General features: G+C 41.1%; 1 protein-coding gene across 9 annotated transcripts in view; it reads left to right on the top strand.

Annotated features, from left to right (window-relative positions):
* Positions 1–12469, top strand: part of KCNIP1 (potassium voltage-gated channel interacting protein 1) — a 427878-nt gene that overhangs the window by 299827 nt on the left and 115582 nt on the right. The window contains exon 1 of one of the 9 annotated variants that reach the window (XM_063349050.1): positions 1754–1774. The exons of 7 other annotated variants lie outside the window; for them this stretch is intronic. Coding sequence is in view for 1 of the 2 variants with exons in the window: in XM_063349043.1 (XP_063205113.1) it covers positions 1980–2079 (100 nt within the window). In the remaining variant the exon portion in view is untranslated. Of the gene's footprint in view, positions 1–1753; positions 1775–1926; positions 2080–12469 lie in introns of those variants that run through there. One more of the 9 variants, XM_063349043.1, reaches the window with a different exon arrangement.

Genomic DNA, 12469 nt, shown 5'->3' with positions numbered 1-12469 from the left:
TTCTTTTGCTTTCTGTACTAAAACATTATTTATTGTTGTAAATTATAATACCTTATGTCTGGACTGTCCCAAAGATGGTTTCATTCCACTGGTAATTGGATTTGATACTTCAGTAAATTCTTAACCTCCCCTCAGGAGTGGTCAGGCTCAATGAGAGATTTGGTAAGGAGCTGTGAGATCCTCAAATGAAGTTTGATAGAGAAAAGTAGAGATTTATTTTTTAATGGGTATACCCAAGAAGAGCTGTAGATGCTGATGATGTTAATTATATTGATAATGAAGGAATACCTCTAAAATATTAATACATTGGAATAATCATGGGAAACAGCTTGTCCAGGCCCTTAGCAACACCCTGCAACACAGCAAAGCATTGTTGAAATGAATAAGAAAACCATTTACCAGCTTTTAAAGGAGTCTGTGGGACTGATTCTGCTCTATACAGCACTACGGGGTCCGTTTCGTAGTTCCAGGAGGGTAAGCGAGCGTGTGTACAGAAGGCCTTGGCACTCAAGTCCTCGTAACATCATGTAAGTCCTTAACGCAACTGGACAAAAATATCCTGGGAGATGTTAACATAAAACATCAGTTAAAGAGAGAAGTACACAAATGGTTAAAAAACGATAACTGAAAACAGTGAGTCAGATTTCAATCTTGAGGATGATTATTATTAATGTAATATTATAACAATTACAATATTAAGTTTAGACTTTTATGTATCTTACTTGCAAAGTCATATTTTCTCAAAACAAGCTAAAAGAGCGAGTGTGGTAGGTGACCTTGTGCATGGAAGTGGCAGCCACTGCAGGCCAAATAATCAAAAGTTACCAGAACAAGCGGCCAGACTTTCAAAAGGGTTTTTGCTGGGTTTTGGTTCTATTTTTTTTTTTTATTTTTTTTTGTTTGTTTGTTTTTTCGGTTTTTTTTGTTTTTTAATTCTGTGCCTGTCTGAAACTGGCTGCAACTATGGAAAGCTGAGTGAAAGTAAGTCGAAAGGACAGACAAGCGCTTGCTAATGTCTGCTATTACGGTGCTCAGGTGAGAATAAGGTCCTCCAGAGAATCTGTTCCGAACTGTCAGGTCCAAGGACTTCGAAACAATTTCTGTTTTTCTGAGTGCTTGGAAAAGTGCTTCCTGAGGCAGAGCAGTAAGTCGCACGGAATTCCGGCCATGGGCATACTGTGTCCTTGATGCCATTTCTTGCCTTTCCTCGTCTGGAAACAGCCATGGGAACAGCAGCTGACCTACACCAAGGGCAGTTGTTCCACCATCTGCACAGAGCCCCCAGGGCTGTGCAGCAAAAGGGAAAGGCTTTTTCTTTTTTCCTCACATATCCCTCAAACTTTAAAACTGCCTAAAATCCTCTAACAAGTCTACCATGTTAAATATTTTACTATATTTCTGTATTTGATGTAAAATTTGTGTGCAGTGAGGGAAAACAAGATATTCGAACATGTAGCTAACATTCGGTAATTGTATTTCACTCGATAGGGAAATACAGCAATAAGTCATTTTCTAAATGAAATGATTTTGCTTTGAGTTTTCTGAAGTTCACTGTAGTATCAAGCACTTTTTCCTCTGTGTTGTTAAACTACAGGATCTCTCTAAAACTGTAATTCGGTGTGAAAAAGGAGCATCAGATTTTGCTAGCTATCAGACAGATTTGGTGAATTTTGGCTGTGACAGAGAGGAAATGCTAAACAAAGTGGTTACTGTATATTCTGTTGCCTTAGAGACTGAAACATCTGTATCCATGCAGGCAAGTGATGCAGACATGGTAAGGTTTGACTTCCTTACATTCCTGTGTTCATCTTGCTGTCAATGGAAATGTTTTATGGTGGGAATATGCTGGGCTTCTTTGGCATTGTATTAATCTGGTTGTGTGGCATGTGTTGGACTAGGAGGGCTTTTTAATTAAAGTCTAACTCTGAAGTCAGGACGCTCCCTAAGAAAAGATGCTTTTACATGAATAATTTTTCAAGATGAACTTGGAGGGACTTGAAATGATTGTTGTACTGGTGATAATTGTTGGATTTGTGAAGGCACTTGAGCATCTGGGTCTCCTAGAAGGCAATTATGAAGGTAGGATGTTAAGAAATAGAAAATATTTTATTCTGAAAGCCATTTGCTGCAGAGCATTATACTTTAATCTGTATGTGCATGTGCAGTGTTTGAGTAGAGGAGCTGAACAGCAACTGAAATAACTTTAAATGCTTTCTTTAGACAAATGAAATGTATTTAAATGTGAATATAGTATTGTAGCTCTCATTGCAGCTCTGAAAATAAATGTGACATAATCTTAAACTGTTCTTTGTCTATGTTTAAGATTGTTTCAAGAACTTCAATACAGATTTGTATGCTTTAGTAAACTGCAGCTTGTATTCCGAAGCTGTGAATGAAAGAAGGGTTTACATTTTAGTAAGTTTATAATTGTAACTTCTCAGTTTCTAATTGCTGGAAACGTCATGGCTTATTTTTAGCTACTGGCTATTATTAACAGAAAATCCAAAAACCTTGCTGAGCTTATTTGGATGAATGTTTGTGTTGTAATCAGTTTAGCCTTCTTTCAGAATATTTATCTTTAAGAAATCTGCCTTGTCTTGCTCTCTAGTCTCATGTATGTTTTAGGAAAACACTACCGATTGAAATGTAAATATGCTTTGTAGAAGATAGTTTGAGGGAGCTGACTGCTAAAGATACTTTAATTCTTGTTACCTCTCTGTTTTTTATAAACAACGTAATTCATGTAGAAACCTGGAAATATTAAATAGAAGCAGAGGGATGAATTTTAGACAGTGAGCTCTACAAATCAAACCATGTCTGTGCAGATAGCCTCACTGTTTAATAGCAAAAGTAGATTTACAGTGTTTCTAAATGTTCCCGAATATGATATACATTGAACAGCTGCTTTTTATAGAAACTTGAGGGTCGTTTTTCACGGTAAGCTACAAGTACGCGGGTATTAAAATAACCTTCAGCTACCCACAGATACCGAACAATTATTCCTTTCTGCTTCAGAGCTCATGACAACCTGGAAAAGGCGAGGTTTCTGGCCTCATATTAATTACATGACAACATTTCGTACAAGGTTCAAAGAACCTTGGAGACTAGCAGCAAGTACTTTACTGGAGGAAAAAGTTATAAAACTTTCGGTTCGGTGGTGGTTTGGTTTAGTTCTCATGCATGTACCTGTTTCTCCTACTTCCTGCTTCTTTGATTATTATTCATAACCTATTATATGTTGTATTAATTAAGAGGTGCCTGGTGATAATTGTTGCACAGCATTTTGAAGCTAGGGCAGTAATACAGATGTTTAGCAATTGCTTTACGTATCAGCTCTAGCTTTGCAACATCTATTGAAATGACCAAATTGTGCAAGCAAGGCAGAGTGCCAACAGAAAAATGCATTTATTCTGGCTTTTGTGAGCCCTCAGAAGTCTGTGTGCTCCTATCACAGAAAAGTGTTATACAGTACCTGATGTACAGTTAATTTCTTCTCTCCAGCTCTACCAAAGTCCGTTATGAATTGCTCTGTCTGGGCACCTGTTTTTTTGGAATGCTTCTGTTGTCTGCCTTGAATGCATGCAAAGGGCAGATGCTATCCAGCAACTTGGTTAAAAAATATTTTTTTTTTTTTTTTTTAAAAAGAGCGTTGAAGAAGGAAGCTTTGAGAGAGAGTGCCTCTGGGGTTTGGGTAGCTGCATCTTCCCAGTGCCCACTCTCACGTACTTGTGAGCTATACTCATGTCATGAGAGGGGAATTGCACATTTGGTTCCACTAATCCCTAAGGAGAGAGAAAGTTTGAAATATTTGAATAATTCAGAGTGAATCATAATGATGTCTAGTTGTTTTCTGATGAAGTTTGAATTAAAATACTGAGCAGGAGATTCAGAATTCTTTATGGATTATACTGAAAAAGGGATAAGGTAAATTTTACATCCAGATGTTAGAACTTCAGGTGAAGTTGACGTATTCAGGCTCGAGTTTAAAAACATACACAATGGTCGTTTCATTGCAGTTGCTTCTGCGATGTCCACCCTTGTATAAGAACATACAGCATACACGTGCTCTAGTGAAGCTCTCGTCCTTGTGAAATCTGCTGCTTGCTTTGCTTTAATGGTCAGATGGCTTGAATGCGGTTGTCACTCATTATTTTACAGCAGAGATTATTGACTGTTTGTTACAATAGGTTTGTTCTTAATGCTTACGTGCTGTTTTTTATACAAATAAACTATACTTAATATTCTAGTGGCAAAAAGTTGTAACTGCTGTTAACTTCTATTAATGTTAGTAGCCCTGCTTTACACCGTAGGACTTACAGAGTATGCTGCTACACAGGAGTCCACACTGCCAGAATAGTATAAATTCTTCAAGTGTGGGTTATCCTAGCAAGAAAACAAATTTCTGTGCCCACACTTTGTTATGCAAAGAGAAAAGAGTTATTGGATACATATAGCAGTAGAAAGGTGCGTACTAAATCTCCAGCACAGCATATGGAGTGCTAGCAAACAACAGCTGAAATAGCTGGAAGGTGCCTTTGGCCTAGATAACTCATGGCTCCAGTTCCAGCTTCCTGAAACAGTTGTGGACCATGTTTGTACTGAACAGTGTACAAAAGTACACTGCTAACATTCTGTCTACATGCTGAAACCACTGTAATTATTACTGAAACTCATCAGTACTGTCTATATAGGGACTTTCAAAGTGACTTTTGCAAACATGAAATCTAAAATCTATACATTTTTAAATGGAGGAAGAGGGACCAGAAATACCACGGGCAGACACAGGCTAAACTTCTTGAAACTCTGCAGCACCCTTCCAGCCAGTAATGAATATGCTTTTCTGAAGGTCACTGTCACTAAATGGGGATGGCAGGGCTGGAGTTTAGTTCTTGGCTGTGACTGGGCTTTTGCTCTTACTGTATCCAACCTTTGTGTGCATCTGGACAGGAGACCAGCTGAGAAGACTCTGTACTATTGAGAAAGTGCCCCTGTCTAAAATATCAGGCAGAGCACTCAACCTGCTTTGCAAAAGCATTAGCCCAAACCACCTGTCCTTAACTGAGTGGAGGGGAGGACTTCAGGGTTTTCCTAACTGAGCTTTTGTTTGTATCCAAAACCAGTTTTGAAACAATATACAAAAGTTCACAAAACCCAAATCCTACATGCCATTCCCCATCTGCTCCATTTGCATTAAAATATAGTGGAGAACAGTTTTTGTAGCAGCTGCTCAACACAATGTTCATGAGGAAAGCTACTGTCCTTCAGCTTCAACTGGTGGTTTATCAGGTGCCAGAATTTGTTGTGGGGTAAAGGGAAGGAGTGAAGTTTACCCCAACAGACCAGGCAGCAGCTCCCAGATTCCCTGAGATACGAGACTTGCTGTCTCTAGTGATGAAGAGCCATAGTTTTTGTTCGAAGACTCCTGTACTGGCTGTGACTTAGCAGACAGTATCAAACCGAAATGTCATTCTGGGCTGTTAGAAGCCAAACTTGTGCTTTTCTTTTTGATTTAGCATCATGCCCATCTCTTCTGCTACTGGACAGTAGAGTGATCTGATGGTGTGACTGATTTATATTATCTCCCAGCTACTGAATAAACGTTAAAGACAAAGGCAGCTCATTGTGGGCCAGTCCAGACCAAGTATGAGTAATTTGCACCAGGAATCAGAATGGTGCATGAATTGACAGGTCTCAGATATCACTCGGTATTCTCCCAGAGCTTATCTTGTACCTTGCATTTCTAGCACGCTCTGTCAGCCCTACCACCACTGCAGTATTTTTTCGTAACAATTATTTAATAGATACAGTCTTAGCCCTTTGCAGGGAGTCGTCTTTGCTGATGGTCATCCTTCTATGCTGATTTCATGCAACCACTTCACGTGGGGCCGGGCTCGGGCTCAGCTTTGAGGGTGTGCGATCGTGCGCAGCAGCAGCCACCTCTGAGCCAGGTACAGAGCCCCTGGGTCAGCAGCACTCACATTGTAAGCACAGAGACTCAAACCGCTGAGGTCCGAGTATCGTGGCAATGGTCCTCTGAAGAGTGTAACACTGTGTTAAGTGTAAGTAGTTACTCTATGAAAGGCAGCGTGTCTAGTTTTTTCCTCTGTGGTGACAACTGTTACAGAAACAGTATTCTTGTGAACATTGCGTAGGAGCAACTATACAGTGTCTGCAATGCACAGTGTGGAGAATGGAGAAGGGAAGGGATGCTAAGGGTCTCTGGAGAAAGGCAGGCTGATGAGGTGATTTTCTTGTCCTCTGAAGTTCAAATCTCCACGTGGACTTTGTAGTCTTAGTTTGGTTTGAACACCTGTATATTAATTCCCACCTTTTTGGGAGCTGATAGCATGTAATCTTGAACTTTAGCTGTGTGTTCCTCAAATCTCTTACCCTCCTTTTAATTTTCCTCCTTTATTTTCTTTAAGAAGTTGCCTTTTTGAGACTAGGCCCTGGCTCACTTCCCATATGTTGCTTTGCTCTAGCCTGGCTGTTTTGGGTGTTGGGCAAGGGTTTTGCATAAAGGCCACTGCAGTGCTCTCAAGGCAATGGCACGACTGCTGCAGTACACATAGCTCTGCGTGTGGTGAACTGGATGGAGTGTGTGAGCCGTGAGCAGGGCATCTCAGACTGCGCTGGTACTTTTATGCAAGAAAAGCCAAGAGCACTGCTAATTCCACGGTTGCAGAATAGATTGAAAGGCCTGATTTTGTATTTTCTGGTGCCCACACTGAGATTTCTCACTTTGCTAATCCCCTATCTGGCCCATCTGTGACTGCTCGTCGTCTTTAAAAAAAAATTCCCCATGCCAGTGCCCCTGAATGAGCTCAGAAGGCTGTCCTTGAGCATACAGACTGAGCCAAAACAGCATCTTCCAGAATAACAAACAAGATAACTGTGTATGCATTTGCCTTTGCGAACGGAGAGATACACAGTGTACTTGCAAAAAGTGACAAGGCTGGCCAGCTGTCGGCACACTCGCTGGCTGAAAGGAAATCGTTATCAGAGCTGTAATATTTTCGCTGTGTTACCCTACCAGTTACAGCACGGTTCTTTGCTGTCTCTTTTCTCATCTGTGTTGGTACTTGGTGCGCACTTAGGTGCACGCTCACTCCTTTGACCACAGCATGCCACGCAACGTTGTCTTCAAGAGAGCCTCCACCTCTTGGTCAACACCTCTGCTTTGGTCTGCACTAAGCTACCGCAATTAATCTAAAAATGGGCAGTTTCAGTGGTGTTATTTGGTGTCATTAATGAATGTATTTTGGGGGTGCATGCTTCAGATCTGGACTCGGTATGAACTCTTTGTAGCAAGTACTCAGTTTTCTGCTCCAGCTTTGGGATCTTTAGCTGTTGCATGTTCTTGGCTTTCTGTGTGGCTGAGGAAATCTCTGGAAAGCATTTATACCTACAGAGGAGCTCTGGCCTACAAATCACTTGTGCACAGTCATGAAAGCTAACAGGACTGTGCCACTGTTTGCGAGCACAGAATAACCAAAGGATAGGGACCTTCTGAACAGAAATAAGCTTGTTTGCTACGGTCTGTCACAATTTTCTACATCCTAACCACAACAGGAGTTTGTCAGAGTTTTCCTTTCACTTGTCCAAGGTGATGCTCAGAGAGACGGAATTTCTTTTTCTCTCCATGCTCAATTTATTCATATGTAAAGTGGAGTTAAAAGTAATGACCAGATTCACTTTCCTCCAAGCTTAACCTTGACCATAAAATACTTGGAACTCTTAAATGGAAAGGTACTAAATCAGTAGACTTTAAATCAGTAGAATCTGCTAACAGTGTGTGCTATTATGTACTGCTGTGCACATAATAAACTTCTCTCTTTGCTCTGCCACCAACGACAGACTCATCATAGCGATCATCTAATTTACTCCTCAGAAGTTGGACGAGAGAGCGTCACAGAAGACGTGGTGGGTGTAATGCAGAATTAGGATCCTAACTTTTTTCCACTAATCTTACATCGCTTTTGGTTTGTAATATCAGCTGGATATTTTACATCTCCGCTTATCACCTACACTTGAAAAATCTTTCCATTGAAAGTGCTTGATGTTTTCCAGGTAAATACACAGCTGCACCTTTCTCATATTCAGGGTACTCCTCAGGCATATACATTTCCTTCAGATGTAGAAAGTAACAAAATAAGATTCTGTCTTAGTGTATAATTCCTAATAAGCTGTCAAGTTGGAGGCAGCAAAGCGGGTTAGGGCAGACGAATGTACCTCTTCTCTCAGGTGGGGAGGAGCATTCACTGCAGATAGAGCAGGATGAGTAAGAATAGTCTTTCCCTGACTCCTACTGCTACATAAGATAAGAGAACTTCTAAAAATGTTATAAAAATTCTGTCTCCTAAATGCGTTTTTCAGTGTTGTCTTGTATCACAGTGACTAAGTGGAATTGACTTCCCTCATTGGCACACTGCTGTCATTCCTGGTCTTCCTCTATATCAAGCAAAAAGGTTATTTTTATTCTGGCAGGCAGTCTGTGTTTATATCAGCTGCTATTTCAGTTTACCAAACATCCTAGATAGAGGACAACAGCAAGGAGGTGAGAGAATCTGATAATTCTGATAGGAGTGGGACTGACTTCTTGGGAGAGATAAAGTCTGTTTCTTACACATCACTGAGATGTGCCTGATGTCTTCTCGTAAGGCAGCTCAGAGTGTGGAAGGGGAAAAGATTTAAGTGGGGCTAACCTGCTTCACGTATCAGAGGAGACCAAAGGGTAAGTTGTAGCTGAAGGCCAAATGTGGGAAGGGACAAACCCAAATGGATGTTGGCAGCACAAACGGCACGCAGGCATTTTAACAGGTACTGAGTGTTCTTTCTTTCCTCCTGAAATACAACACTAAAACATTATACCTTACGTTGGAAACCTGTTTGCGCAGTGAGTCTCATACTGTGATCATGCTCCTTGTGCTATCATCAATTGCAGCGAGCGGCTGAGACCCACAGTGGGTGCACGGCGCAGCTGGACTGAGGTATTCTGGGGAAGGTGCAAGAGCACCAGGCATCAGCACTGTCATTTCTTCATTTGGATCCTTTAGTTGGAAGGGTTTTGTTTAGTTCCTTACAAGAGCCTCCTCCACTGAGGGAATTTAAAGAGCTGAGTCTCTCAGAAATACGTTATCCACCTGCTGAGCATGTCAATTAAAGACCCAGGTTAATGAACATGCTGGGCTGATATGACTGCCTCTAGTTAAACATCCCGGCTTCTCCTTGTGCAGATCAGCAGCCTGCCCACCTTAGCCGAAGCAGCTGTCAGCACCGGGCTGGGAGATGGAGCCTGAAGGCCCTCTAGCATGGCATCCTTTGTGTCCCGTTCATCCAGACTCCTTTTTAAACAGAATTCTGAGGAACTTTCCTTCATTTTTTGTACCTCCTTGTTCCATGCTGAGGGTTTCAGTCCAGTGGGGAGGTACAGAACAGTCCATATGCGGGTGATGCTCTGGGTGATCATCTTTCCTCTTGTCTCTTAAATAGAGAAGTCGGGGCAGAAGTTAGCCCATCCAGCATATTGTGCAAAAGCAGGGAAATAAACAGTCACTCAAAATTGTAAGAATAACGTGGCACTCTCACATTGTACTTCACACAGGTTTTCCCCTGAAACTGGAAATGCTGTATTATGGCCCTGATTTTTGTGAGCATATTTGCACAGCTTCCAAACGTAGGGTGCACACAGCTTTTTCTTCACTTTGATTTAAGAATGGCTGCCCTCATTTCAAATGTTGTTTGATCACTATTTTTGTCAGGAAAATGATCTGTGTACATATGAAAGGAGGCTGCATATAAAGTCCAGTTGTTCAGTTGGGCTTTATAAGCATAGCTATTTGCTCAGAGGCAGCTTTTGCATAATGTAAGATTAACTTATTGGCCCTTAAAATAATATTTTAAAGAGTTTCTATAGCCTTTAAAATCCCACTTAATACAAGTATGACTACTTTATATTCTTATCTCGTGAGATAATGAAACGGTTTGAATAATTTATTTCAGCTTAGCTTGAAGTAGGTTTAGTTGCAGGTGAACTGCAAGTGGCCAGTGTGTGTGAAAGCTGTGATACCCAGTGGAGCCTATGTTTGGTTTTTAAAGAAAGCTGAATAATTTTTTCACCTTTGTCACTAGGTGGGGATGAGGAGTCGCTTTGCTCTGGGCTAGTGAAATGCCCCGTTTTATGGGGGTTTAAATATGCTTGTGCTTGAATTCACTTGTGTCATGATTTGGATTAGAACTCTTGTAAAGTAAAGTAGTATTTCATTAACCTCTTTCACTTAATTTCTTTGGTGTTTTCATTGAGAGAAGACTTCTGAGATGTCGATACATTCACGTTAATAATTACGCTATTTCCTGTATCACCAAAATTTAGACTACAAGAAGATTTACGTAAGTTTCAACATGGCAAAAACTGTAAAAGGTTCTCTCAGCCATGCTGAAGCGCTGCTTCATTGTGTCTGAGAAGTCAGAAGCACGTACAATCTCTTTGGCTACTACATTAGTGCCATGTGAATGAAGAGCGGTTGGTGCACTGTCCCTTCAAGTGCCTAACAGGCTACTTCTTTGCCTAAACACCCAACAAAGGAGGTAAAAATAATAGTAATAATAAAAAAGCCTCACAAATAGCACAACACTTCATGCTTCAGTTGTAGAAACGATTTCTGCCCCAGAAAGCAAGAAGGTCCTTGACGGGGTAAAGAGTGGATTTGTGCTGTTGAGCTGCAGCTAATAGAGAGTGAGTACAGCCGGGCTCAGTGCTGCAGACACTGAGGCTGGCCAGGGATGCACACTCTTATCCTAACCAGATTAAAATATTTGTATTTACAAATACATGGTGATACATGATGCCACTGAGCATGAGTGGGCATCCTTGGAGACAGTGCCCTGGGAGGCTCTAGGGGAACATTTTAAAGCTCAAGAGGAGCTGGGAAAACTTAAAGAAGCTCACAACTGGAACAGCCTAGGTTTTATCATCCAGATCAGTCTCCAAAAAATTATGAGATTTATTTTCTCAGGCAGGAACTGCTAGTATACAGGTGTCCCCAGGGAGAATTGTATCAGGAAAAGAAAGGGTGAGCTCCAAGTGTCACTGTGAGCTGCTGTTACCGTGTCAGTTATGGTGCACGGCTCCATGTCAGCATTGTACCTCCATTCACAAGGGAACATATGTATCACTGAAAAATCCTACTGTAGGACAAGGTGGCTGGAAATTGGATGCAAGATGCAGTGAGCTGATATGAAAGCCTGTCTCTATGTACAGCTGCATCATCTCAGATCTTTCTGAAAGGTCAGGGGAGCTTCTGTAGCCCCACGATTCCCACAGAGTCCACTGTGGTGGACATCGTCTCTCCGGGGCACTCATAGGATACTACTTAATAATACCAAGTTCGTATTGACAGAATGTCAATTTTATTTTTATATCTCAAAACCCTCTAGCTTTGGGCTTGTTATTTAATCCAAGTTTTCTGTTCTGTGAACTGGAAAAAAACTTTTTGCTTTAGTCTGTGCTTTTCCATTAAACACCTGACCCACTTTTGTCCTAACTGGATGCTTCTGTGCTTAAAATTGCTTCATAGTTCAATTCTCCTGGATTCAAAGCATTTTACCAATTGTCAAAATTGTCCCCTTTTTTTGCCTTTTGTCCTGACCTCTGAATTGTTGCTAATCCTAAAGAATTTCTTCTATTCTGTCATTTGACGAGGTGGAAAAATATGAATTCAATAAACATCCCAACAATGTTGAGATGACCTAATTCTGACATCTTCCCCAGTTTTTTTTGTTCCCCAGTTCATTCTTGTGAAAATTTTACTGTACAATATGCATATTTTAGGAGGGGAAAAAGAAGAGGTACTCCATAAAACTGTGATGCGTCTTAGCTTTCATTTATCATACAGTTCAAAATATTGTGCTTCCTATAGCACATTTGCAATGCTTTGAGCTCACATTTTCTCACATACAGTCACTAATTTGTACTGCCTTGGTTAGTACATATTAAATTAATGTATTTCATGGAAAATGTAGGTAAGTCATTTTCCTCTACCTCAGGGGTGATATACTGTAGTTCTATCAGATGTCACAGTGTTATACACCATAGGAGAATCAGCGTTATCTTTTGAGGGTGGAGGATTGTTGCCTTCTATGAACCAAAAAGCATAGGGTGAAGAGACAGCCCAGGAATGAACACAAGAGGAGGACCTCAAGGATCCTACTTCAGGAGGTGTCCTTCCACACTGGAAAAAAAGGGATTAAGGAAGCCCACAGGAGTGAAATAGCCTGAAGAAAAAGTACTTCTATGGCATCTCAGGAGGCTAAATACAGCCTGGGGGATGGACAGGTCAGAGTTTAATGGACCAAAGAGAAGCTAAGGACCACAGGGCTCCTGCTCTCCCACTTTGTCCACTGCCAGTCCTTAAGGGCCTCCTTGTGTGGGACCGATGCTCATGCACAAGGTTAGGCCGAAGTCTGCAAG

This window comes from Chroicocephalus ridibundus, chromosome 11 (genome assembly GCF_963924245.1).
Source record: "Chroicocephalus ridibundus chromosome 11, bChrRid1.1, whole genome shotgun sequence".
Taxonomy (NCBI): domain Eukaryota; kingdom Metazoa; phylum Chordata; class Aves; order Charadriiformes; family Laridae; genus Chroicocephalus; species Chroicocephalus ridibundus.
This window is presented reverse-complemented; position numbering and strand designations above follow the sequence as displayed.